Genomic DNA, 27,426 nt, shown 5'->3' with positions numbered 1-27,426 from the left:
GTGGGCATTTTAATTAAGCTGTGTCTGCTGCAAAGTTTCTCCTCAGCAGTCCCATGAAAGGACTGAAAGGGACCTATTAGAAGAAGGATCAGGAGCTGCTGGAAGGTGTCCAGATAAGGGCCAAAAGGGTGAGCAAAGGGCTGGAGCAGCTCTGCTATGGAGACAGACTGAGAGTTGGGACTGTGCAGGCTGGAGAAGAGAAGGCCCTGAGGAGGCCTTTATGTGGCCTTCCAGTATCTGAAGAGGGCTATAGGAAAGCTGGGGAGGGACTTTTTAGGGTGTCAGGCAGAGATAAAACTAGGGGGAAAGGAGCAAAACTAGAAATGGGTAGATTCAGATTGAATGTTAGGAAGAAAACCCTGGAGGTGTTTAAGGCCAGGCTGGATGTGGCTGTGAGCAACCTGATTTAGTGTGAGCTGTCCCTGCCCCTGGCAGGAGGGCTGGAAATGGCTGATCCTTGGGGTGCCTTCCAACCCTTACAATCCTGTGACTCTATGACTGTGTAGTATTTATAGGCTGTTCCTCCAAGAGGGTGGGAATGGCTCAGAGACAACAGCAGTGTGTAGGAGCTAGACTGTATGTGCCTTCTGATTAATTAGCTTTTAATAGGGCTATTTTGCTTGGGAAGGTTCTTACTCTGCACCATTTAAACACCACTTACTCACTGTGTGGCCATGGAGTAGCTAATGTGCTGTATTTGAGGCCATCCATGGGTGTGTTTTTTTCTCCAAGTGTCACCTGTGTTGATATTACATTCAAGGGGCTGTACCAAGAAACAGCTTCTTTCAAGACCTCCTACCAGTATGCAGCATATAAGTGTGTGACAAGTGACATTACAGAAGGCCATGTCACTTTTAACTGCTTGCGTTGGATCTTTCTGATTTCCCCAGTGCCCTTCCTTTGTTTGATTAATACTGCTTGATTTCAAGCAAGGTATTGGAAGGCATAATTTAGAGTGAGTATTCTGGGGGCAATTTAAGTTTTGAGGTTTTTTTGCCATAGAACTTTTAATAAAATAACTCCAGAATGCTTCATTTTATCTTCATTTGCCTTTTTCCTCTCTTTCTCTCCTCCCTTCCCTATCCCCTTTACACTTCCCCCAGGTACATTAGAATAGACTAGACTAGACTAGACTAGACTAGACTAGACTAGACTAGAATAGAATAGAATAGAATAGAAAAGAAAAGAATAAACCAGGTTGGAAGAGACCTTCAAGATCATCGTGTCCAACCTATCATCCAACACTACCCAATCAACTAAACCATGCAACCAAGCATCCTGTCAAGCCTCGCCCTGAACACCCCCAGCGACGGTGACCCCACCACCTCCTCAGGCAGCCCATTCCAATGGGCAATCACTCTCTCTCTGTAAAACTTCCTCCTAACCTCCAGCCTAAACCTCCCCTGGCACAGCCTGAGACTGTGTCCTCTTGTTCTGGTACTGGTTGCCTGGGAGAAGAGACCAACCTCTGCCTGACTACAACCCCCCTTCAGGTAGTTGTAAAGAGCAATAAGGTCACCCCTGAGTCTCCTCCTCTCCAGGCTAAGCAACCCCAGCTCCCTCAGCCTCTCCTCACAGGGCTGTGTTCCAAACCCCTCACCAACTTTGTTGCCCTTCTCTGGACTCGTTCCAGCAAGTCAACATCTTTCCTAAACTGAGGGGCCCAGAACTGGACACAGGACTCAAGGTGTGGCCTAACCAGTGCAGTGTACAGGGGCAGAATGACCTCCCTGCTCCTGCTGGCCACACTGTTCCTGATGCAGGCCAGGATGCCATTGGCCCTCCTGGCTGCCTGGGCACACTACAGGCTCATGTTCAGCTTACCATCAACCAGCACCCCCAGGTCCCTCTCCACCTGGCTGCTCTCCAGCCACTCTGACCCCAGCCTGTAGCTCTGCATGGGGTTGCTGTGGCCAATGTGCAGAACCCGGCACTTGGATGTGTTCAGTCTCATGCTGTTGGACTCTGCCCATCTGTCCAGCCTGTCGAGGTCCCACTGCAGAGCCTCTCTACCCTCCAGCAGATCAACTCCTGCCCCCAGCTTGGTGTCGTCAGCAAATTTACTGATGATGGACTCGATGCCCTCATCCAGATCATCAATAAAGATGTTAAAGAGCATGGGGCCCAGCACTGATCCCTGGGGCACACCACTAGTGACTGGCTGCCAGCTGGATGTGGCACCATTCACCACCACTCTCTGGGCTCGGCCCTCCAGCCAGTTCCTAACCCATCTCAGTGTGCTCCCATCCAAGCCATGGGCTGACAGCTTGGCCAGGAGTCTGCTATGGGGATCGGTGTCAAAGGCCTTGCTGAGGTCCAGGCAGACTACATCCACAGCTTGCCCCACATCCACCAGGCAGTCACCTGATCATAGAAGGAGATCAGGTTGGTCAGGCAGGACCTGCCCTTCCTAAACCCATGCTGGCTGGGCCTGATCCCTTGGCCATCCTGTAAGTGCTGTGTGACTGCACTCAGGATGACCTGTTCCATAATCTTGCCTGGCACTGAGGTCAGGCTGACAGGTCTATAATTCCCTGGCTCATCCAACAGGCCCTTCTTGTGGATGGGCACTACGTTGGCCAGCTTCCAGTCCTCTGGGATGTCTCCAGTGAGCCAGGACTGATGAAAAATGATGGAGAGTGGCTTGGCCAGCTCATCTGCCAGCTCTCTCAGCACCCTGGGATGGATCCCATCTGGTCCCATGGACTTGTGGGGATCCAAGTGGCTCAGCAGATCACCAACTACCCCATTCTGGAACAGAGGAAAACTATGCTGCTCCCTGCCTCCTTCTGCCAGCTCTGCAGGCCAGCTGTCTGGAAGACATTCTGTCCTGCTAGAAAAAATTGAGGCAAAGAAGGTGTTAAGGAACTCTGCCTTCTCCTCATCCTTTGTTACGTTCCCCTCCGTGTCCACCAAGGAGTGGAGCTTGTCCTTGCCCTTCCTCTTGCTATTAATGTATTTATAGAAGGACTTTTTGTTGTCCTTCAAATCAGAGGCCAGTCTAAGCTCCAAATGTGCTTTGCCTCCCTAATTTTCTTCCTACAAGACCTAGGAACATCCTTAAACATTCTGTGGGTTGCCTCCCCTTTCTTCCAAAGATGATTCATCCTCTTTTTTCCCCTTAGTTCTTTTAGAAGCTCATCACCCATCCAGGCTGGCCGTCTGCCCCGGCGGCTCCTCTTCCGGTGCATTGGCACAGCCTGATCCTGTGCCTTCAAGAGTTCCTCCTTGAAGTAGTCCCAGCTCTCCTGGACCCCTTTGTTTCTAAGGGCTGTTTCCCAAGGAACCTTCTGAGTTAGTTCCTTGAGTAGCCTGAAGTCTGCCCTCCAGAAGTCTAGAGTGGAGGTCTTCTTGCTGCCCCTCTTAGCTTGCCCGAATACTCCACAACCTCTCTGGGCAGCCTGCTCCAGGGCTCTGGGACCCTCACAGTGCAGAAGTTCTTCCTCATGTTGAGGTGGAACCTCCTGTGCTGGAGTTTATGTCCACTGCCCCTTGTCCTATCCCAGGGTGCAAGTGAGTAGAGCCTGTCCCCTCCCTCTTGACCCCCAGCCCTCAGATATTGATAGACATTTATTAAATCCCCTCTCAGCCTTCTCCTCTCCAGACTAAACAGCCCCAGGGCTCTCAGCCTCCCCTCTCCAGGCAGTACTCCACTCCCTCCAGCATCCTCATAGCCCTTCCCTCGACCCTCCCTGGCAGATCCCTGTCCCTCCTGACCTGGGGAGCCCAGAACTGGGTGCAGTATTCCAGGTGAGCTCTCACTAGGGCAGAGTAGAGGAGGAGGAGAACATCCCTTGATCTGCTGGACACACTCCTCTAAACACACTCCAGAATATACTTCCCTTAATTTCTCCCAAAGTCCTGAAAACGCCTGGGTTTGGTAGTTTAATGCATTGTAATTTTGTGTCCGTGTTGCCTGAATGTTCATGAGGGTGGGGTTTTTCTGGTTTGGCTTTTTTTTTCCTTTTAACCCTTCCTTTGGAATTTCAGAGCAGGTAAAATCATAGAATCACAGAATTGTCAGGGTTGGAAGAGACCTCAAGGATCATCTAGTTCCAACTCCCAAGCCTAGGTTGTGTCCAATGTACTTTAAAGGATGTTTTTTCGCACCTTGGGCATAGCAACAGCTTTAGTATGGTTTATTTTGGTACAATAATTGAATTCTGTTTTCCTTTCTGGACAATTCAGTGCTTCAAAACTCAGTGTGAATGGTGAGGGACTTGTTGCAAAGCCTCATAGTGTCAGGACAGGGGGTAATGGCTTCAGACTGGAAGAAGCTGAATTGAGATGAGACAATAGGAAGAAATTCTTCCCTGTGAGGGTGGTGAGACACTGGAACAGATTGCCCAGAGAAGTTCAGAAGGCTCCTGGAGAAGAGGAGACTCAGGGGTGACCTTATTACTCTCTACAACTACCTGAAGGGAGGTTGTAGACAGACGGATGTTGGTCTCTTCTCCCAGGCGGCCAGTACCAGGACAAGAGGACACAGTCTCAGGCTGCGCCAGGGGAGGTTCAGGCTAGATTTTAGGAAAAAGTTCTATACAGAGAGAGTGATTGCCCATTGGAATGGGCTGCCTGCGGAGGTGGTGGAGTCGCCATCACTGGAGGTTTTCAGGAGAAGACTTGATGGGGTGCTTGGTGCCGTGGGTTAGTTGTTTAGGTGGGTTGGATTGGTTGATGGGTTGGACACGATGATCTTGAAGGTCTCTTCCAACCTGGTTTATTCTATGTATTCTATGTATTCTCCAAGCCTGGAGGTGTTCAAGGCCAGGCTGGATGAGGCCTTGAACAATCTGAGCTATTGGAAGGTATCCCAGCTCATGTCAGAGGGTTGGAACTGGATGATCTTTTAAGGTTTCTTCCAACCCAAACCATTCCATGATTCTGTGACACGACTAACCTAGGATAAGAGCACAGACTGGTAGTGGCTTTTGGATTGAAAAATGGAAGAGCTGGCAATCCAGGCTCAGTCCTGGGCTTCAAGCAATTTCAAATTACTTTTTATGCCCCTTGAAGTTAATACTTTGCCACTCCATAGAAACTTGTAGTTTGAGGTCATTAGATGAGGAACGGGGGCGTGGGGTGTGTGGAAAGTGCGTTTCACAGAATCACAGAATGGTTTGGATTGGAAGGGACCTTCAAGGCCATCCAGTTCTAAGCCCCTGCTATGGGCAGGGACACCTCCCACCAGCCCCAGTTGCTCAAGGCCTCATCCAGCCTAGCCTTGAACACCTCCAGGGAGGAGGCAGCCACAGCCTCCCTGGGCAGGGATTTTGAAGTATTATTACCTGGATAATTTAGACTTCAGTGAGGTGCTTTATCATGGGGGTTGGACTGGGAGATGTCCAGAGGTCCCTTCCAATCCCCAGCTCACTAGGATTCTGTTGGCAATGATTTTGGAGGTTTCTACATCAGCTGATTGTCTCCACATTAACTTCAGCAGTAATGTGAGAAAGACTCTCAGCTGTTTCATCCTGTCAAAAGGAATTTCTGGGTGTACATAAAAGAGATCTTTAAGTGTCTGGGGAATACTAGTGTTGAAAAGAGACCTACTGAGTTCAGTCAGCTCCAGGCGTAGGCAGCATCTGAGTGAGTCAACAGATTCAGGTTTACACCTTGGGCTTTAGTCACCTAATGATGTAATTGCAGACACTTTGTGTGTGTGCGTGTGTGGTAAAACTGATTTCAGAGTTGTTTCAATCTCCCTGCAGCCTTTAACAGCTTGTTTTCATCCCGCCTTCTCAGTTCAACATTGTGTTGGTAGAGGTGATGCTGGCATTTCTGGAGCTGCCTCATAAGCTTAGTCACTGCTTTACAAGGTTCAGGGTGGGTATATTTCAAGAACTATGTCAGTCCAGCACAGCTCATCTCCTCAACCCCTTGGGACAGCCCAAAGAAGATGACAGTGAGATGCTAGGAGACACAAGGAGCAAGGAGATCATGCAGGTGCATGGGAAAGTGGAACTGCCTCATCTTCCACAGATAGGTCTGGGTAGACAGGACCTCTCAGACACCTCCAGGTGGGATGTGAGAAATGGTACTGATCTAAGCAGAGTCTGATAAGCATATCAGCAAAATGCCCTCAACATTTCCCTCTCTCAGTGCTGAGAGGTGGGACCATGCCAAAACCTGACCAGCAGGAATGGGGAAGTGGTCATGCACCTGTGCTGGGCACTGGGCACCTTGAGTCCTGGGTTCAGCTCTGGGCCCCTCATGCCAGAGAGGACATTGAGGGCTGGAGCATGTCCAGAGAACACCTAGGGGTGTTTAGTCTGGAGGAGGAAGCTGAGGGGAGACCTCATTGATCTCTACAGCTCTGTGAGAGGAAGTTGGAGTGAGGTGGGGGTTGGTTTCTCCTCCCTAGTCTCAGGTGACAGAAGGAGAGGCAATGGCGTGAAATTGTGCTGGGGGAGGGTCAGGCTGGATATGAGGAACAATTTCTGTGCTGCAAGAGTGGTCAGGGACTGGCACAGGCTGCCCAGGGAGGTGGTGGAGTCCCCATCCCTGAAGGTGTTCAAGAAAGATGTGTCCATGGCACTTGGGGCCATGGTTTAGTGGCCATGGTGGTGCTGAGTTGATGGTTGGAACTGATGACCTTAGAGAGGGCTTCTCCAACCAAACCAATTCTGTGATTCCATGATTCTCTGGGTGCTATCTCTGATCCCCCTTCTTTAAAAACTGAAGCAGAACTGCCCTAAAATGGAAACAGAGGAGGAACTAGGGAGGAAGGATGCTTCTTCATGGTTAGTGATCTGTCTGTCTTCATGAATAGCCTACAGCATAGTCCTTGATTCTTTCTTCAGCCTGAGGGGACTCAAAAATATATCTGCTCACCTGGCACCAGGTCAGAGGCTACAGAAGATCCAGTCAGGCTCCTCCTACTGAAACTTTTCTGGGCAGGAAACATTTCAAGAGTAATTGTTTCTGGGTTGCCCAAGTCATGCTTCTCCCTTGTGGTTTTTGTGTTTCTTTGTGTTTCTAGTTTTTCTCTTGATTCTAAGCTCCAGGACAGAGCAGCCAGTAGACAGAATTAGAGGCAGCTTCTTCTCTAGCATCGACGACTCACCATTAGAGATGTTTTGGGACTGGGCTCAAGGATGATCAAGCTGAAACTGCAAATATTTTTGATCTGTGTAGCTGGCTTGCAGGTGTGCAGAGTGCTCTGAGGGACATGCATTTTAAATCTGTCTACATTTTTCATGGGCCCATGTAGCATGGTTGACTGTGATCTGTCTTGATGGTTGAGATGACTTGGAGAAAGCCTTCTGATACACATGATTTTTAGGTCCAAGTTCTACATTTGGCTCTTTAACCCTTATTGTGGCCGTCCAGTATCTGAAGCAGGGGGCTATAAGCAAGCTAGTGAAGGACTTTCTAGGATGTTAGGTAGTGACAGGACTGGGGGGAATGGAACAAAACTAGAAATGGGTAGATTCAGATTGGATGTTAGGAAGAAGTTCTTCCCCATGAGGGTGGTGAAACACCGGCACAGGTTGCCCAGGGAGGTGGTGGAAGCCTCATCCCTGGAGATTTTTAAGGCCATGCTGGCTGTGGCTCTGCACAGCCTGATCTAGTGTGAGGTGTCCCTGCCCATGGGGGGGGAGTGTGTTGGAACTGACTGATCCTTGAGGTCCCTTCCAACCCTGACAATTCTGTGATTCATGGATAATATTAAAGTTCTTGGACATGGATTTGGGCTTGATGGCATCAGGAGGAAGTTCTGTAGAATAAAGGTGGTGAGACACTGGGACAGGTTGCCCATAGTTGTGGTGGAGGCCTCACGCCTGGAGACATTTAAATACAGGCTTAATGTGGCACTGATCTACCCGCTCTAGTTGGAGATGTCCCTTCTGACTGTAAGGTAGTTGAACAAGATGACCTTCACAGGTCTCTTTCAACCCTTTGCATGCTATGATTTTGATTGCTTGCATCTGGGTTTTTTCTTTGTGGGGGTGAGGGGGTGTGATCATGAACTTTTAACATGCTGTCATAAGTGACAAGTGCACTGAAATAATTTGTAGCTTCATCTGTGTAACAAACTCCTGGTTATTGGTTGGCAAGGCTGTAAAATCGGCCCAGGTGCTCATGTTTCCTATCAATGAGGTTTTAGAATAGAATACATAGAATGCATCCTCTTGTCCTTTTCATGAATATTTTCTCTTACATGGTATACACATTTTTGCATCCGTATTATGGCACTGGGCTGGGTGGATCTTTGCTGACCTTCATTATGGCTCTTCTCATATCCTAATAAGTTATTTTCTGGTTATGAGGAGGCACAACTTGTATTTCAATTCTGCCAACAGAGAATTTTTCCCCACAGGCTGGAGACTTGATCACAGAGTTATGAGAGAGGGATTTGTGAGTTTTAAGTCTGAATCTGCCACTGACCATCTTTGGAAAATCATTTAATCTCTCTGTGTGCGAGATTTAATGCTGGTTCATTTCGTGCTCGTGGTGTGATTAATAATTATTAATATTTGTGGGATGAGCTCTGTCTGTGGGTGTATTCCATAGTGCTAGGCAGAAAATCCTGTTTAAATGGGAAAAAAAAAATAAAGAGAGAGAGATGCAGAGATGTGGCAGTGAATCTGCACAAAGTTAGGTTCACAGATTGTATAAAATCACTATTAACAAAAAAAAAAACCCAACAAACCAAAAAGCAGTGCTAATGCTGATAGAGCATATGGTGTATATGATTGCTGCAGATCGTAAGGAGATGGCAAGCTACTATGAATTTGTTCTCAGCCTCTGTATTCTTCAGAAATGCTGTAAATTCTGTTTGGAAGTGTTGTCTGTTTCTGCAGGTAGCAGCAAACTTAAAGCCAAGGGTTTGTGCGCCCTGCACAGGCACCGTTGGAGCTGACAAAGGGTTCCTTGAGTTAAAACAATCATATATTGGGGTTTTTTCAGCTGTCTTTTAAGTTACTTAAATTGTCAAGCAAGAGTTTTGTACAGGGAGGTTTTTCCACTATTAACGAGGCTGGTGAGAGGCCTTGAGCACAGCCCTACGAGGAGAGGCTGAGGGAGCTGGGGTTGCTCAGCCTGGAGAAAAGGAGGCTCAGGGGAGACCTCATTGCTCTCTACGACTACCTGAAGGGAGGGAGTTGGTCTCTGCTCTCAGGCAACCAGCACCAGAACAAGATGACACAGTCTCAGGCTGCACCAGGGAAAGTTTAGGCTCAAGGTGAAGAGAAAGTTCTTCACTGAGAGAGTCATTCACCATTGGAATGGGCTGCCCAGGGAGGTGGTGGAGTCACCGTCCCTGGAGGTGTTCAAGAGGGAATTGAACATGGCACTTGTTGCCATGGTCTAGTCATGAGGTCTGTGGTGACAGGTTGGACTCAATGATCTTTGAGGTCTCTTCCAACCTTGGTGATACTGTGATACTGTAATATAGGTCAATTAAAGCTGTTAACACTTCCCTAAATTTGGATCCCTAGATCGGCTGGCTTTTATATTTTTTCCTTTATTTTTTTCCCCTAACTTTTCCCATTTTTTTAGTTCTGTGCATTTATTTCAGGTGTTAATAAAGTTTTCATCTACCAAAAAAAAAAAAAAAAAGAAAAAGAAGGAGGAAAAAAAAGCTTTAGCATTGACAGAACAAAACTCTTCCTATTTTTAAATCACGACAACTTACTACTGTTTCTGTCTGCAGGTAGTGGAGGACATGCTAGAGGACGAGGAAGAAGAGGATGACAGAGATGACAAGGTAATTATCTTTCCTAGCACTTGGGTATCTGGGGATGGGAGAATTTAGACATGGCACTGTTTTTACAGACAGTTAAAAAAAGGAGTTGAAGTGTTTTAGTCCAGAAAATTGGACAGAACTGTTTATCATCCTAACAATGCTGCACTGTGTTGCAGGAAAGGATAGAGGACTATAAATCCTGATTTATATTTTTTTTTCCTTTGGTCCAGAGCTGGGTCAAATATTTATTTTATTATTTTTTTTTTTATCTGCCAGGCACAAAAATAATTCAGCCTGTCTGGAATTTGATAGCTCTTCTGAAGATAACTGCAGTGACAACTGTTTCTGAAGGACAAAAATTTGTCCTGTCTTGAGTATTACAAATAGAGCTGCACTTTAGAGGGGGAAATCAAAGAAAAAAAAGAAGGTTGTAGAAATAGCAAATCCATACTGGTTAAAGATGGGATATTGACATCTGTAATTTTCAAGGGATGGACTGGGAGAAGAATGGCTGAAATGTTTTGCACTCCATATGACATTTAAATAACCACCATTCCCCATGGGTGTTCCAACTCAGTCTGGAGAAGAAAAGGCTGAGAGGGGATTTAATAAATGTCTATCAATATCTGAGGGCTGGGGGTCAAGAGGGAGGGGACAGGCTCTGCTCACTTGCACCCTCGGATAGGACAAGGGGCAATGGATGGAAACTCCAGCACAGGAGGTTCCACCTCAGGATGAGGAGGAACTTCTGCACTGGGAGGGTTGCAGAGCACTGGAGCAGGCTGCCCAGAGAGGTTGTGGAGTCTCCTTCTCTGGAGCCTTTCCAGCCCCATCTGGATGTGTTTCTGTGTCAGTTGTGCTGGATTCTATGGTCCTGCTCTGGCAGCAGGGTTGGACTTGATGAACTCCAGAGGTCCCTTCCAACCCCTAACATCCTCTGATCCTGTGAAGCTGGCACCGTGGCCCCCCTGCAAGCCAGGATAACTCTTGCAGATGGTTCATCAATCTGAGCCCATTGGCTTGGTTGGGTGGAGAATTTTGCAGCCACAGTAAATAACAACTCATTTCCACGTCTTATTGAGCCCAGCCATAGGACTGTTCTGACTGGTTGTCCACCAGGAAGAGGGGGAAATTAATATGTACAAAATGGACATGAGCAGGCAGTGTGAGCCTGCAGCCCAGAAGGCCAATGGCAGCCTGGGCTGCATCCGCAGCAGCACTACCAGCAGAGCCTGATTCTGACACTTGGCTCTGGTGTGCTCAGACCTCACCTGGAGTGCTGTGTGCAGGTCTGGAGCCCTCAGCACAGGAAGGACATGGAGCTGGTGGAGAGGCTCCAGAGGAGGCCATGAAAATCATCAGGGGCTTGGAACACCTCTGCTACCAGGCCAGGCTGAGGAAGCTGGGGGTGTTCAGCCTGGAGAAGAGAAGGTTCTGGGGAGACCGAACAGCATCCTGCCAGTACCTGAAGGGGGCTACAAGAAGGATGGAGAGAGACAGTTTGCAAAGGCCTGCAGGGACAGGATGAAGGAGAATGGCTTCAAACTAGAGCAGAGCAGATTTAGGTTGGATATCAGGAAGAAGTTCTTTACTATGAGGGTCCTGGAACACTGGAACAGGTTGCCCAGGGAGATGATTGATGCCCCTTCCCTGGAGATATTCAAGGTGAGGCTCGATGAGGCTCTGGGCAACCTGATCTAGTTGGGGGTGTCCCTACTGACTGCAGAGGGGATGCCATTTGGAGGTCCCTTCCAGCCTGGACCATTCTATGATTCTATGAAAATACACAAGATTTACAGGTATTTACAATTTACAAACAACACAAGAACCCCCTAGACAAAACCAGGGGGTTACCAACAGCTCCCCCTCTCTGCCCCCTGTACATGGGAAAAGAGAGAAGATCAGGGAGTAGCTTGTTAGTACTTCGCCACAGCAAAGAAACACAGCCAAGGTCAGCAAGTGGAGTTTTAGGCTGTGCTTAGGAAAATTTTCCACAGATTGAGTAGGAGGGTGGTAGAATGTAAATTAGAATAGAATAGAATAGAATAGAATAGAATAGACCAGGTTGGGAGAGACCTTCAAGATCATTGTGTCCAACCTATCATCCAACACCATCTAATCAACTAAACCATGGCACCAAGCACCCCATCCAGACTCTTCCTAAACACTTCCAGCGATGGTGACTCCACCACCTCCCTGGGCAGCACATTCCAATGACCAGTCACTTTTCTGGGAAGAATTTCTTCCTAACATCCAGCTTGAACCTCCCCTGGCACAACTTGAGACTGTGTCCTCTTGTTCTAGTGCTGGTTGCCTGGGAGAAGAGACCAACCTCCTCCAGTCTACAACCTCCCTTCAGGTAGTTGTAGAGAGCAATAAGGTCTCCCGTGAGTCTCCTGTTCTCCTGTTAAAATAATTTTTAAAATTTAACAATAAATTTAAAATTTAATAATAAATTTAAAATATTTTAAAACATTTTAAAATATTTTTTAAATTAAATTAATTTTAAAATAAGTAAAAAAAAATAAAAATCATTTTAAATAAATAACAATATTTAAATTAATTTTTTTTAAAAAAGTATTTTCCCTGTTCTGTTGCCAGCTCAAGCCTCTTAAAATTGACAAAAAGGTATTCTTCCACACATCATTTAAATCCTTAGGTTAAATCATTCCAGGATCAGTGAATGCTGTGAGTCACAAACTCGCCTTTCACCAAACACATAGCTTGCAGAATCACAGAATTGTCAGGGTTGGAAGGGACCTCAGTTCCAACCTCCCCCCCGCCATGCAGGGACACCTCACACCACAGCAGGTTGCTCAGAGCCACCTCCAGCCTGGCCTTCAACACCTCCAGGGATGAGGCTTCCACCACCTCCCTGGGCAACCTGTGCCAGTCTCTCACCACCTCCATGGGGAAGAACTTTTTTCTAACATCCAATCTGAATCTCCCCCCTTTCAGTTTTGCTCCATTCCTCCCAGTCCTATCACTGCCTGACACCCTGAAGAGTCCCTCCCCAGCTTTCTTGCAGCCCCCTTGAGATACTGGAAGGCCACAATAAGGTCTCCCTGGAGCCTTCTCTTCTCCAGACTGAACAGCCCCAGCTCCCTCAGTCTGTCTGTGTAGGTGATGATTTTTAACACTAAGTGATACCAGCACACGTTCCTGACAATAAAATGTATGATTTATTGCAAAGGTCAGTCGTGTAGCTGTGGAGAGCTTGTATTTTAACTCAAGGTGCTGGCTCTGGATCATCATTTCTTTTCCTGATAAACACGGATCCTGCCATCCATTTGAGGCCATTTTATCTTGTTCCTTCCTGAGCTGGTACAAAAGTATCACCCCATCAGGTGTGTTCCTGGATATTTTAATCACTGTGATTAGCCCACAAAGAGCAGTGCTTTGCTGCTTGTAGTTTCAGCCAGCCTCTGGGGTACTGGGGTATTTTGGGGGAAATTGATCAACAAACTCCTCTAAAAAAAGGGGAAGATGAAGGTGGGGGTCACCCTCACACACACACACAAGCAGACACTACCCCAGTTCTCTGGCGATTAGCAGATGCCAGGCAGAACACAGCCAATTAGAAATACCACTCTGGGGCTCCAGTGTTGTGATCTAATATTCAGCTTTGTCAAAGTGACACCAGAGTTCAAACATTATTTTTTTTCCCTAGCTCCAGTTACCAAGGTTGAATAGAAGTGAGGAGTGACATTACCACATGCTTTCAGGGAGCCCTGTTATTGAATATTTAAGAGCTGTCTTTTCTATGCAGAAGGTGTTTAGCTTGATTTTTTGGGTGTTTTTTTTGTTTTGTTTTGTGGATTTTTTTCTTTTGTTTTGTTTTATTGTTTGGGGGTTGGGGGGGGGGTTGTTTGGGGTTTTTTTGTAAGTTCAAAGGTGTCTTCATTACTGCAAACAATTTGAGTTCTCGTGATGGAATATACTATTTGAATGAGAAAGGAAACTTCACTTTTTGGGACAAGCATGTATGAGCTCCCATGTGTACTTAGGACTCTTGATTTGCACTGGGCTAGGCTGTTAAGCACACAGTTAGGACTGATTTTCCCTTCCCTTCCCTTCCCTTCCCTTCCCTTCCCTTCCCTTCCCTTCCCTTCCCTTCCCTTCCCTTCCCTTCCCTTCCCTTCCCTTCCCTTCCCTTCCCTTCCCTTCCCTTCCCTTCCTTTCCTTTCCCAAACCTTCCCAAACCTTCCCTTCCCAAACCTTCCCAAACCTTCCCAAACCTTCCCTTCCCAAACCTTCCCTTCCCAAACCTTCCCAAACCTTCCCAAACCTTCCCTTCCCAAACCTTCCCTTCCCAAACCTTCCCTTCCCTTCCCAAACCTTCCCTTCCCAAACCTTCCCAAACATTCCCTTCCCAAACCTTCCCAAACCTTCCCAAACCTTCCCTAACCTTCCCTTCCCAAACCTTCCCAAACCTTCCCAAACCTTCCCTTCCCAAACCTTCCCTTCCCAAACCTTCCCTTCCCTTCCCAAACCTTCCCTTCCCAAACCTTCCCAAACATTCCCTTCCCAAACCTTCCCAAACCTTCCCAAACCTTCCCTAACCTTCCCTTCCCAAACCTTCCCAAACCTTCCCTTCCCAAACCTTCCCCTTTCCCCTCCCTTTTCCCTTCCCCTTTCCCCTCCCCTCCCCTTTCCCTTCTCCCTTCCTCTTCACCTTATCCCTTCCTCTTTCCCACTTCCCTTCCCCCTTTCCCCTCCCCTTTCTCTTTCCCTTTTCCCTTCCCCTTTTTCCACTTTGCTCTTCCCTTTTCCCTTTCCCTTTCCTTTATCCTTCCTCTTTTTTTTTTAAGCCATTCTGTGGCTCTGTTTCAGTTCAGATCTGTTTGTTGGTGGTTTTTTTTTCTTGAAGCTTTTTTGGGGGAAAAAAAAAAAGGAGGTTATTTTTTATGAAGGAAACGAGCACAGGTTTTGTACCTACCAGCTGGTGGTGGCCTCTGGCTTCTACTATTTCTCTGTCAGTTATTTTAATTCTTTTTTTTTACTTTTATTTTTTTCCATGGGGTCTAATAGAAAAGCCAGGTAAATTGGTCTCCTTATGCAATAAAAGTACAAAGATTAACAAACGTGCCAAAGCCTCACTTTAATTGAAACTGAAGCATATGTTGCAAGTATGTAAAATATGTCCCAGATGTTTGAGCATGGCCAGTGCCTCTGCTTTCCCTGATCACCACAAGGCAGCTATTAGTCCTGTAACCTTTGGACTTAGCAGTAAATGAGGTTATTACATGGCACAGAGCTGCAGCACCTGTTTCCCATTCAGCCCAGACCCCTGCCTGGCTTTCCCTAAGCCTGTCCAGATGCTGTTACTTAGCAGATTGTTGGGTGATTATGAAAAGTGTCTTTCTTTTAGAGCCAGCTTAGATATTTAGTCACTGGCTCACAGGGATGGGGCAGGTCTTTGGCTACTTGATGAGGTCCATGTGGGCACACACTGGTGGAGGTTATAGGATTGGTGGTGGGAGGGATGCTGGTTGATGTCATCAAGCTGCTGAGTGACAGGAGTGGTTGACTTGAGGGTGATGAATGCTCAAATGTAGGTAACTAGTTAAAGTAACTCCTTTTATTAGTGGTGGGGTGTCATAATGAGAGGAGTTTGATAAGGTGGGCTTTCACTTATTGCCTTCCAACACCTAAAGGGATCCTCCAGGAAGGCTGCAGAGGAACTTTTCCTGAGGGTGATTGGAGACAGGACAAGAGGGAATGGTTTGAAGCTGAGGCAGAGCAGGATTAGACTGGAGCTGAGGAAGAAGTTCTTCAGTACCAGAGTAGAGAGACTGAATAGGTTGCCCAGGGAGGTTGTGGATGCCTCCCCTCTCTGGAGGTATTCAGGGCCAGGTTAGATAGGCCATGAGCATCTGAGTCTACCTGACTCAGCCCATGGCAGGAAGGTTGGAGTGGATGATCTCTGAGATCCCTTCCAACCTGAGCCATTCTGTGATGATTTAGTGTGATTTTGATGTTCTGGGTTTCAGTACATTGTTTTGTTTTGGTTTTCTTCATGGAATCACAGTATTGTGTTGATTGGAAAAGTCCTCCAAGATCTTTGAGTCCAACCATCAACCCAACACCACCATGGACACTAAACCATGTCTCAAAGTACCATGTCTACACATTTCTTGAATACCTCCATGGATGGGGACTTCACCACCTCCCTGGGCAGCCTGTGCCAATCTCTGACCCTTTTTGCAGCAAAGAAATTTTCCAAATCTCCAACCTAAACCTCCCCTGCACAATTTCAGGCCATTTTCTCTTCTATTAGCTGAGACTCTGGAGAACAGACCTCTGCTGCAGTAGAGGTAGACAGAGCTGTCCATTTACAGTCACACAGTGATGCTGATTTGGGTTTGTGTTTTTTTTACTGAGAATATTAACTTTGCTCTTCAACTGCAGTTTGACCAATCATAGTAACTATAAAGTGAACTCTAATGGCAAGTAAACTTCTTGTCCTGTGAGATGCAAAGTGATGCTTAGCAGTGGAACATTTTCCTTCTGATTTTCATAGAATCGCAGAATCAGCCAGGTTGGAAAAGACCTCAGAGATCATCAAGTCTGATCTATTACCTAACACCTTATGACAACTAAACCCTGGCTCCAAGGGCCACATCCAATCCTTTTTAGAACACCTCCAGGGATGGTGACTCCACCACCTCCCTGGGCAGCACATTCCAATGGCCAGTTACTCTTTCTGTGAAGAACTTTCTCCTCACCTCAAGCCTAAACCTCCCCTGGTGCAGCTTGAGACTGTGTCCTCTTGTTCTGTGCTAGTTGCCTGGGAGAAGAGACCAACCCCCACCTGGCTACAACCTCCTTTCAGGTAGCTGTAGAGAGCAATAAGGTCGCCCCTGAGCCTCCTTTTTTGTTTTGTTTTTGTCACATTATGCATTTAGGAACTGGAAAAGATGTAGTTTGTTTGGCTCAGGCATTTGTCCTTAGTTTAATACTGGTTTTTCCAAGAAATCACACTGGATTCTAAGATCCATATGTTCTGCACTGCTTGCTAAAGCTATACCAACCAGAGATTTACAGTTTAATCTGATTTTTTTTCTCTCTATTCTCCTTGATTTTTTTGTTTCATTTGGCTCCCTTTCAAACACTGGCTTACAGAGCATCTTAGCAAATAAAGGTCAGTTATGTTACATGAAATCAAGCTATCAGCAGGCTATCAAAAGGCATTTTACAGTTAGGTTATAATAATGTAGTGGTCAGGATGCATGATCTATGTATTTAGGGTTTAAGTTTGTCATTTAAGGGGTTCTGGTGTCTTCTCACACAGCTTTACTCTTTTGAACATGCTCCAGATAAGATTTCAGATAATCATCAAGAATTTCAGCTCAACTTTTGTGGGTAGCCCTCAGCATGCCAAAGGGTCAGGCCAGGGAGGAGTGCTGCTACTGCAGGCTTATGTGGAGGAAAGTGCTCAGTATGAGCAGTGCTTTATTTTAACTTTGTGTGACACTAACAATACTTCATTAATACAAAACAATCATCAAATCATTTTCACCTTTGGCTACTCTACCTCAAGGCTTTTGTTCTTTGCAGAATTCTTTGCAGTTTTCAGTCCATGTTTCCAGATAACCAGAAACTTTTAGAATGAAAGGTATGGGGGTCCAATTAAAATATGGTTTAAAGCTTTCAGTCATCTCTGCAGAGAGGAACCAGCTTTGTTTTCAAGCCAAGACATCTTCATAACCTGTCCTTGAAGCCTGCCCTGCATTTTTTACCAAGAGTTAGGTGATGATGAGGATGAGGAGGAAGAAAGATAATTCTGATGTAGCCTCTATTTGTATATTCTATAAAAGAAAAGATTGCAGCTTATTCCAGTGGAAGGTAGGTTCCTCTCAAATAAATAGGTGATAAAGAATAAATAAATAGGGAGTGAGTGGAGTGGAGAGAAAATTCCAGACCTAACAGGCCCATAGGTTCACTCATTCCCCCATCAAACTCTACATGAACATAGCATCTAAACACTGACTGTAAATAAAAACCACTAACAAGAGTGGAAATGGTAATTTCATATGAAACTGCTGTCCCTTCAAAGTTTAGCTTCACTGTCAACCAAGCCTACCACAGGGCACTTTGGAGTAGGTAGTCAATGTGTTCTCAGCTCAGGTCAGTTGTTCATGTAGAATTGGTGATAAAAAGTGTGTGGTTTTAAACCAAAATGGTACACAACAGTATCTGTGGCATAGGCTCCTTCAACCCATGCACTGGAGAATCAGCTGATGTGATTTCTGGTCCTTGGATCATCCCAAAGTCACAACTGGAGAGTTATTTTTCACAGAATCCCAGCATGGTAAGGTTGGAAGGGACCTCCGGAGATCATCCAGTCCGACTTCCCCCTGCTCCAGCAGGGCACCCACAGCAGCTTGAATACATAGAATACATAGAATACATAGAATACATAGAATAAACCAGGTTGGAAGAGACCTTCAAGATCATCGCGTCCAACCCATCAACCAATCCAACACCACCCAAACAACTAACCCACGGCACCAAGCACCCCATCAAGTCTTCTCCTGAAAACCTCCAGTGATGGTGACTCCACCACCTCCCCAGGCAGCCCATTCCAATGTGCAATCACTCTCTCTGTATAGAACTTTTTTCTAACATCCAGCCTGAACCTCCCCTGGCGCAGCCTGAGACTGTGTCCTCTTGTTCTGGTACTGCTTGCCTGGGAGAAGAGACCAACATCCGTCTGTCTACAACCTCCCTTCAGGTAGTTGTAGAGAGTAATAAGGTCACCCCTGAGTCTCCTCTTCTCCAGGCTAAGCAACCCCAGCTCCCTCAGCCTCTTCTCGTAGGGCTTATGTTCCAATCACAATAGCCAGGGGGAGTTTGGAACCTCTCCAGAGGAGACCCCACAACCTATCTGGGCAGCCTGCTTCAGGCCTCCAGCACCCTCACACCAAACATGTTTCTTCTCCTAGGTTCCAGTTTGTGCCCCTTGCCCCTTGTCCTGTCCCTGGGAACCGCTGATCAGAGACTGGCCCCATCCTCTTGCGCCCCACAGCTCCTTTAGCTCTTGCTGAGCATTGATCTCTGGGGCTGCTTTTCTCCAGGCTCAACAGCCCCAAAGCGCTCAGCCTTTACTCCTCACAGAGATGCTCCAGGCCCCTCAGCATCCTCTTGCCTGGATGTACTTTGGAGTGTCTATAAGGGGCGGTTTTCATCCTGCCCTATGCTGAGGCATCAGATGGTCTTCATGATCCTAGAGTGGACCTTTGAGAACAGGCAATGTGTGGAGCTTTATGGCGGGTTTATTTTGAGCAAGACCATTATTTTTCATCTCAGTGCAGTCCTGAAATACTATCAAAATTAGCTGAGTGAAATTAATATTAGTGAGATGAGAACCTGAGATTTATACCTGAAGTTTGGCACTCGAGGAGGTGTGTGTGTGTGTTCCCTGGGGGACCGTGGGTCTATCAACTGCTGAATGAATTACACTCATCCATGTACGTGGGTTTCCTCACCTGTGACTAATGTAGTGTGGGTAATGTTCCTCATTTATTAAGTAATCCAAGTGTAATTCAATGAATTATTAAATCAAATGAAGAATATGTCTTAATTGTGTTAGCTGTTCCAAGAATGTGACACCGTTTCGCCCTACATTTTTCCTCTCCACCCTTAATGTCGTTCCTTAATTTAACTAAAGCACATTGAAATTCTTGGAGACCAAAGCAAAGGTTTGTTTTCACCTAGCTCCTCAAGGAGAGCTTTATAAAACGTGGTGCAGTAAAAGCAGCTGCATGGTCTTCTCCATGAGTCAGGGGAGAGAAATATTGAGTGTTGAAGGAAATGACCAAAAGCCTTTCCTGCTAGGCTCTCTGAAGTCTTCCTACCTGTGTAGGGTGGTTTGCTCCTTGGTTGCAAGGGTGGTCATCTCTTATGTAGCTTCAAAAGTGGTGAGAATGGACCATGTCTCATCCTCCAATAGAGTTTCTTTTTAAGTATTTGCACACAATTAGGAGATCTGGAGAACTGAGAGAATTATGAGGCCTGGAACAATCACAGAATCACAGAATGTTAGGGGCTGGAAGGGACCTCGAAAGCTCATCCAGTCCAACCCCCCTGCCAGAGCAGGATCACCTAGAGCAGATCACACAGGAACACATCCAGCTGGGTCTTGAACATCTCCAGAGAGGCAGCTTGTTCCAGTGTTCTGTCATTCTCAAAAGGGATACATTTTTCCTCCTGTTTCCATGGAACTTCCTATGCCTCAGCTTCCACCACTGCCCCTTGTGCTGGCACTGGGCATCACCCAGCACAGCCTGGCTCCAGCCTCTGGGCACTCACCCTGCACATCTTTATCCACAGCAATGAGGTCACCTCTCAGGCTCCTCCTCTCCAAGCTACAGAGCCCTCAGCTCCCTCAGGCTCTTCCCATGAGGAAGATGTTCCACTGCCTTCATCATTTTTGTGGCTCTGTGCTGGAATCTCTCAAGCAGTTCCCTGAGGTCCTTCTTGAACTGAGAAGCCCAGAACTGGACACAATATTCCAGATGTGGCTTCAGCAGGGCAGAGGAGGAAAACTATGTACTCACCACAGCTCTTCTAATCCACCCCAGAATGGCTTTGGCTACAAGAGCACATTGTTGGCTCGTGGTCAACCTCCCATCCACTTCTGTGGTTCTGTGATTCCTCTAAGTCTCAGAAAGCAGAGCTAATAATGGTTAAGACACAACTTTGGAAGCCTGGTAGAGGAAATGTGATGGTTGAGGTGTGCTAATACAAGGGTGGATGCTGCATGGACCCAATCCCCGGTAGCAGACCTGTGGCTGATGCAGTGTACAGGAAGGGCTCTACACTGAGCAGCTTGCTCACAAGATGTTCCTAATCACTGCAGGGAAGGGTTGGACCAGTGGTGAAGTAGCTGGACAGATCAGTCAGGCAAAATACAGTCCTGATAAAATGAAAGAGGCACCCCAAAGAATTGAAGTGCAAATCTCCTCCTGATGTGGGATTACAAGGCTGACCTCATGCAGCATCTTCCACGCAGTGTGGCAGGGAGCAGTCTGGTGCCACTCAGGTCTCACCTGCTGCCAGATAAAGACGTGTGCTGGGTGTAAATAAAGCCTGTGGGCAAGTAGTGCAGGTCTCTACCTTTATATCTTGTAGATGTGAATTTTATGCATTTATTGATCACCAGTAGGAAAAGCTCCAAAGGTGTGGCAGTTTACCAGGGTGGTTTGCCTTCTGAATGAATTACTGTGACCAGCTGCTTCAGAACGTTTTAAAGGCACTTCCCATTCAGAAAGGGCAACTGATTCCACTCATCTCAGCAGAAGCTCGTGTGCATGTGCTGAAGCATGTCCAGAGAAGGATGGCAAAGCTAGTGAAGGATCTGGACAACAGCTCTTCTGATAAGGGAGTGGCTGAGAGAGCTGGAGTTGTTCAGCCTGGAGAAAAGGAGCCTGAGGAGAGACATTCTGGCTCTCTACATCTTCCTGAAAGGAGGTCAGTGGTGATCTCTCCTCCCACGTAACAAGAGGAAACAGCCTCAAGTTGTGCCAGGGGGGCTTTGGATTGGCCATGAGGAATAATTTCTTCCCCAAAAGGATTGTCAAAGCCTGGCCAGTGGTGGATTCCTTCATCCCTGAAGGGGTTTCAAAGCTGTGTAGATGTGGTACTGAGGGACCTGGTTTGGTGGTGACCTGGCAGTGCTGAGTGAAGGGTTGAAGTTGATGTCTTAGAGGTGTCTTCTAACCACAATGTTCCTGTGACACAGAGCTCATCACTGGCAGATGTCTGTAAATACCTAGCCACGTCTCAGCAGGAGCTTTGTCCCAGGCATCTTCCTCTCCACTGCCACAGGTTGTGTATGTCTTCTGGGGAGGAAAAATGTGTCTTAGAATACTGATAGATTAGATGACTTCATATCGGCTGGAGAAAGCTTTGCCCAGTCCATCCTGCGCTGTCTCTTCCCACTTTCAGTTGGAAGTTAAAGCAGCTTTTTGCTGTTTCCTTTGTGCAGCTGCTTGGTTTTGGTGTCTGTTGCCATCAGGTGAGCACCACAGATGAAATCTGATTATATTCTGGTAGCCACACCCCAGCCATGGAGATAACCTGGAACAGGTTACCCAGGGAAGTTGTGGATGCTCCTCCCATCCCTGGAGGTGTTCAAGGCTAGGGGCCTTGAGCAGCCTGGTGTAGTGGGGCCCATGGAACTAGATGATATTTAAAGTCCCTTCCAACCCAAACCATTCTATGATTCTGTGATAATTCTTTGATCATGGAAACTTCACCTTAAAACACTTCTATAGACTGTAAAGCAAAAAAAGCAGGGGGAATTATATTGGTTTTCAGTGTGGAAAAGTTATATATTTTTTTGATTGCTACCCTATTGATAACAGAGGCTTGAGCAGAGAAGCAGCTGACTGTGATGTGAAGGATGAGGCTCTCCTAACTCCTGTGAAGCTTTATCTCTGTTTGGACAGTTTATGTGGCTTGGTGGGAGGTCTGGCTTGTGGAAGAGGCAGAAGCCTGCCAGCTTGTCGTAGAAATCTGATGAAGCCAAGTATCTTCTCCCAGACAACCAGCACCAGAACAAGAGGACACAGTCTCAAGCTGTACCAGGGGAGGTTTAGCCTTGAGGTGAGGAGAAAGTTCTGCACAGAAAGAGTGATTGGCCATTGGAATGTGCTGCCCAGGGAGGTGGTGGAGTCACCATCCCTGAAGGTGTTCAAGAGGGGCTTGGACGTGACACTTGGTGCCACGGTTTAGTTAGTCATGAGGTGTTGGGTGGCAGGTTGGACTTGATGATTGCTGAGGTCTTTTCCAACCTTATTGATTCTATGGTTCTATGATCTGATTTGTGAATTCCCACCTGTACCCTTGCAGAACATCCTTCCAGAGAATCCTTCTGATGGGTGAGGGACCTGCCATGGAAGGTCCTGCCTGGTGTGGAGTCTTATATAAGATATCAAGAAGTGGAACCAAGTGCTGGGGAGCACAATGCTTTTTAAAATGTGGATTTAGTGACTTTTATGTTGACTTGCATGTCAAGGGTACAAGTGTCACCCATCAGCCTTGTGGGAGCAGCCCTGAGTCAAGGAGCCTACAGGATGAAGAGCTGGAACAGGCAGAAAGAAATGCAGCCAAAAATAGCATAGAGACAGAGGAGGTTTATCTTGAAGATTAGGAACAGTTTCTGTGCTGCCAGAGTGGTCAGGGACCGGAACAGGCTGCCCAGAGAGGTGGTGGAGTCTCCATCCCTGGAGGTGTTCAAGAGATATGTGGCCATGGCTCTTTAGGACATGATTTCATGGCCATGGTGGTGTTGGGTTGATGGTTGAACTCAATGATCTCAGAGGGCTTTTACAACTAAACCAAACCTGTGATTCTATGAACTTTGGGAACAGGGGTGGCCATATGTTGGACAAGCTGAGATCTGAGGGTGATGGAGACACTGACCCAGGTTGCCTGGAGAGGATCACCTCTGGAACCATTCCAGGTCAGGTTGTTTGGGGCTCCAAGAAATCTGCTCTAGTTGAAGATGTCCCTGCTCACTGTGGAAAGTTGGACTGGATAACATTGAAAGATTGATTCCAACCCAAATCAGACTGTGATCTACAGCAGGAGAGGGCAAGAAGCATGGAGAGGCCATGATGCTCAGTCAGCTGTGGACTGAGCATCCCTGCAAGAATGTGCAGAGCTAACCTTAAATCTCACACAGGTTAATTTTGGAGCAGTTGTCTTTGCCATCTCAGCAGGGCTTTGAACATAGTCTTCGGTGTGCAGTTTGGATAGACTTGAAAATGAGAATTTATGGCATATGGGGGGGAAAAAGGCAATAAATAGTTGTTTTAGTGCTCTGGCTTAGCATTAAATGTGGCTTAAGGACTGGGGTGGTATCTGTGTTATCTGCAGGATCAGCAAATGCATGTTTGGCTGGTTTGGGAGCAGAGGAGGTAATAGGATAGGTTAACATACAGCTGTAGCAGCCTGATAATGCAATGTTTTTATTGATTGTCTAACTGAGTAACTACACCAGGTATTAGGTTTGCCTGTCACAGCTCTTAGTGCCTGGGGTAGTTGAGCAAGTTACTTCTCCACTGAGTTGACCCCAGAGTCCCAGAATCTTTCCATCAAACTCCTCAGATTTCATACACTGGCAATCCCTTTCCTTTTCTAATGGGCTGTATTAAAGGAAATGTGTCACCTTTTGCACCATGTAACACTAAATCAGATCAGAATTCATGCACAATTATGTCAGTGGAAATCTAATATTACAGACCTGCTTATCTCAAGATAGCACATGGAAAGAAAACCAAACTTGCACAGCAGACAGATTTACCTGATTCTGCAGATAAGTTATTTGTAAGTAATTGAGCTGAGGAATGGATATGGATTAGACAAGAAAAAAAAATTGAGGGAAAATGGCTAATAAATGTTTAAGTTTCTTTATTCTTTATTCTTTCTCCTATTTCCTTTCCCTTTTTATCTTCTCTTTGCCCCGCTCAAGTGCTAAAGTTAACAAAGCCCAGGATGGGGGGGGAAACAGGTTTCATGTCAGCAGACTGTGCTTGTGCTGCAGGCTAAAGTGTTTAGCAAAACACAAAATGGGACACCACTCAACTTAGGGAATGCCACAAATATCTCATGGCATGGAGGCAACACTGAGCCTTCTATCAATAAAGTCTGGATGGGTTTTCTGTTAGCAGTGTGGAACGGTCACAGCACCGTGGCTAATACAAAGCTTTCCTGCAATCAGAAAATAGTAATTCAAGATCAGCAGATGTGGGATGGTTTGGGTTTTTTAGTGTTTTACATAAAAGAGTGGTGCAATTCCTCCTCCCCTCAGCAGTGCATTGTTACTCCTCTAATGTGTGGGGTGTGTGTTATCACTTAATTTAAAAGTATGGTAACAGTGTTAGCCTGTAGTTACTAATTTTAAACAGCAATACAGAAGGAGCCTATCAAAATTGTAGAGTCACAGAATGGTTTGGGCTGAAAGAGAATCATAGAATCATAGAATCAACCAGGTTGGAAGACACCTCCAAGATCATCAAGTCCAACCAATCACCCAACCCTATCTAATCAACTAGACCATAGCACTGAGTGACTCATCCAGGCTTTTCTTAAACACTCTAGGGATATCAACCCCACCACCTCCCTGGGCAGCACATTCCAATGGCCAATCTCTCTTTCTGTGAAGAACTTCTAAGATTAAGCCTAAACTTCCCCCTGCACAGGCTTGAGACTGTGTCCTCTTGTTCTGGTGCTGGTTGCCTGGGAGAAGAGACCAACCCCCACCTGGCTACAACCTCCCTTCAGGTAGTTGTAGAGAGCAAGAAGGTCACCTCTGAGCCTCCTCTTCTCCAGGCTAAGCAACCCCAGCTCCCTCAGCCTCTCCTCACAGGGCTGTGCTCCAGACCCCTCTGCAGCCTTGTTGACCTTCTCTGGATGCATTCCAGCATCTCAACATCTTTCTTGAATTGAGGAGCCCAGAACTGGACACAGCACTCAAGGTCATCCATTCCCAAGCCCCTGCCATGGGCAGGGACACCTCCCACCAGCCCAGGTTGCTCAAGGCCTCATCCAACCTGGCCTTCACCACCCCCATGGAGATGGCAGCCACAGCTTCTCAGGGCAACCTGTTCAAGTCTATCCCCACCCTCACTCTCAACAATTTCTTTCTCCTCTCCAGTCTCAATATCCCCTCTCCCAGCTCCAAGCCATTGTCCCTCATCCTGGCACTCCCAGCCCTTGTCTGAAGTCCCTCCCAAGCTCTCATGAAGCTCCTTCAGGTACTGGAAGGCTGCTCTAATGTCTCCCTGGAGCTTTCTCTTCTCCAGGCTGAACAGCCCCAACTGAACTCAATTATCTTCCCTTCTCTTCCCTTCTCTTCCCTTCTCTTCCCTTCTCTTCCCTTCCTTCTCTTCCCTTCTCTTCCCTTCTTCTCTTCCCTTCTCTTCCCTTCTTCTCTTCCCTTCTCTTCCCTTCTTCTCTTCCCTTCTCTTCCCTTCTTCTCTTCCCTTCTTCTCTTCCCTTCTCTTCCCTTCTTCTCTTCCCTTCTCTTCCCTTCTCTTCCCTTCTCTCTCACCTTCTATTTTCTTCTTTCTTTTCTTTTTCTGTCTTTTCTTCTCCTTATTTTCCTTCTCTTTCCTTTCCTTTTCTTTCCATTTATTTTCTATGTTTAGGTGGAATTTGAAATGTGCTTGTGTGCACCAAAGCATTTCCTTCTGTGAAGTCCCAGAGAGCTGCTTTCCTCTTTGCTCTCAACAAGTAAATGCTGCCTGGATGTTTTAGATCTATGCAAGTATACAGCAAAGATCCAGAAGCAGTTTATGTAGATTTTTTTTTCCCCCTTTTTTTTCTGAGGGATAATACACACTCTTGCATTTTGTGGATGCATAGCAATAGTTGTGGTTTCTGGACAGTCTATTAAAGATTAAGATTTTATATGTCTGTTCAGTGAATACTTGAAACTGTATTATCAGAAATTACATTACATAATCTTACAGGCCAAGAGCCAGTTTGTTGCTAAATAATTGCTTTTTTTCAAGCAGTTCTCTGCACTGTGTAAATCCTTTTGACCCATCTTGCTTGGGATATATTGGTCTAGAAGAAAATGTGATATTCTTATTAAAAAATAACTTTAAAAAAAAAAAAAAAACCAAACCCAGCTTCATGCTGAATTTTGAAGTCTTAATGCATAAATAAAGAAATGTAATTTCCAGAATCACAGAATCCCAGCATGGCAGGGGCTGGAAGGGACCTTTGGAGATCATGCAGTCTGATGCCCCTGCTAAAGCAGGGTCACCTACAGTAAATCACTCAGGATCTCAATGTCCAGGTGTCTCTGGAATCTGTCCAGAGATGGAGAGTCCACAGCCTCTCTGGGCAGTTTGCTCCGGGGATCTGCCCCCCTCACAGTAAAGACATTTTTCCTTATGTCTGCATGGAACTTGGAATCACAATGGTTTGGTTTGGACAGGACCTTAAAGATCATCCAAGTCTAACCCTCCTGCCTTTACTAGCCCAGGTTGCTCAAGGCCTCATCCAACCTGCCCTTGAGCACCTCCAGGGAGGAGGCATCCACAAACTTCCTGGGCAGCCAGTTCCACTGTCTTACCACCCTCACTGCCAACAATTTCTTCTTCATCTGCAGTCCAAGTCTACCCTCTTACAGCTTTCCTCTTCCTCCCTTTATCCTGAAAACTCCTGAAGACATTTTTCTCCCCCCACAGTGACATGTTATCTTGATAATGGACTATAATTTTTCAGGTGGCAGCTGCATGTTGCCGTTCTCTTTGCTTGCTTTGACAAGCTAAGGAGAGGATCTGGAGCAGCTGAGTGAAAGCTGTTCTTAAACAACACCAAAGGTCTTGTCAAAATAATCTGATCAAGAATGGAATTAACATTGTGCTCCAGCACAGTGCAGCAAGCCAACTCAGGTCACCTTGAGGTGTGACAAGATGGTCTTTTGGAGACACCCCAGTTCAGGAGACTGGAACTGGCCCTGTGCACAGAGACCACTGGAGACTCCTTATTCCCCAGACTGGCTGCCTTTGAAATGAAAACACAATGGTTTGGACCAGGACTTCAGGACTTTTTAGACTGAACAGTAGGAAGCATTTTTTCCCAGTGAGAGTGGTCAGAGACTGGAATGTGCTGCCCAGGGAGGTAGTGAAGTCCCCAGCCCTGAAGGTGTTTCAAGGTGGTTTGGATGAGGTGCTTGGGGATATGGTTTAAGGGTGACCCTTGTAGAATAA

General features: G+C 46.5%; 1 protein-coding gene across 1 annotated transcript in view; it reads left to right on the top strand.

Annotated features, from left to right (window-relative positions):
- The window catches only part of MCTP1 (multiple C2 and transmembrane domain containing 1), a 292,174-nt gene that overhangs the window by 226,099 nt on the left and 38,649 nt on the right, over positions 1-27,426 (top strand). Inside the window, exon 17 of the mRNA XM_054178118.1 lies at positions 9,659-9,712. Coding sequence (XP_054034093.1) covers positions 9,659-9,712 — 54 coding nt within the window. The remainder of the gene's footprint in view (positions 1-9,658; positions 9,713-27,426) is intronic.

The sequence above is a fragment of the Dryobates pubescens genome, chromosome Z, assembly GCF_014839835.1.
Source record: "Dryobates pubescens isolate bDryPub1 chromosome Z, bDryPub1.pri, whole genome shotgun sequence".
NCBI lineage: Eukaryota > Metazoa > Chordata > Aves > Piciformes > Picidae > Dryobates > Dryobates pubescens.
Note: the sequence above shows the minus strand (reverse complement) of the source record. Positions and strands in the feature narration are given on the sequence as shown.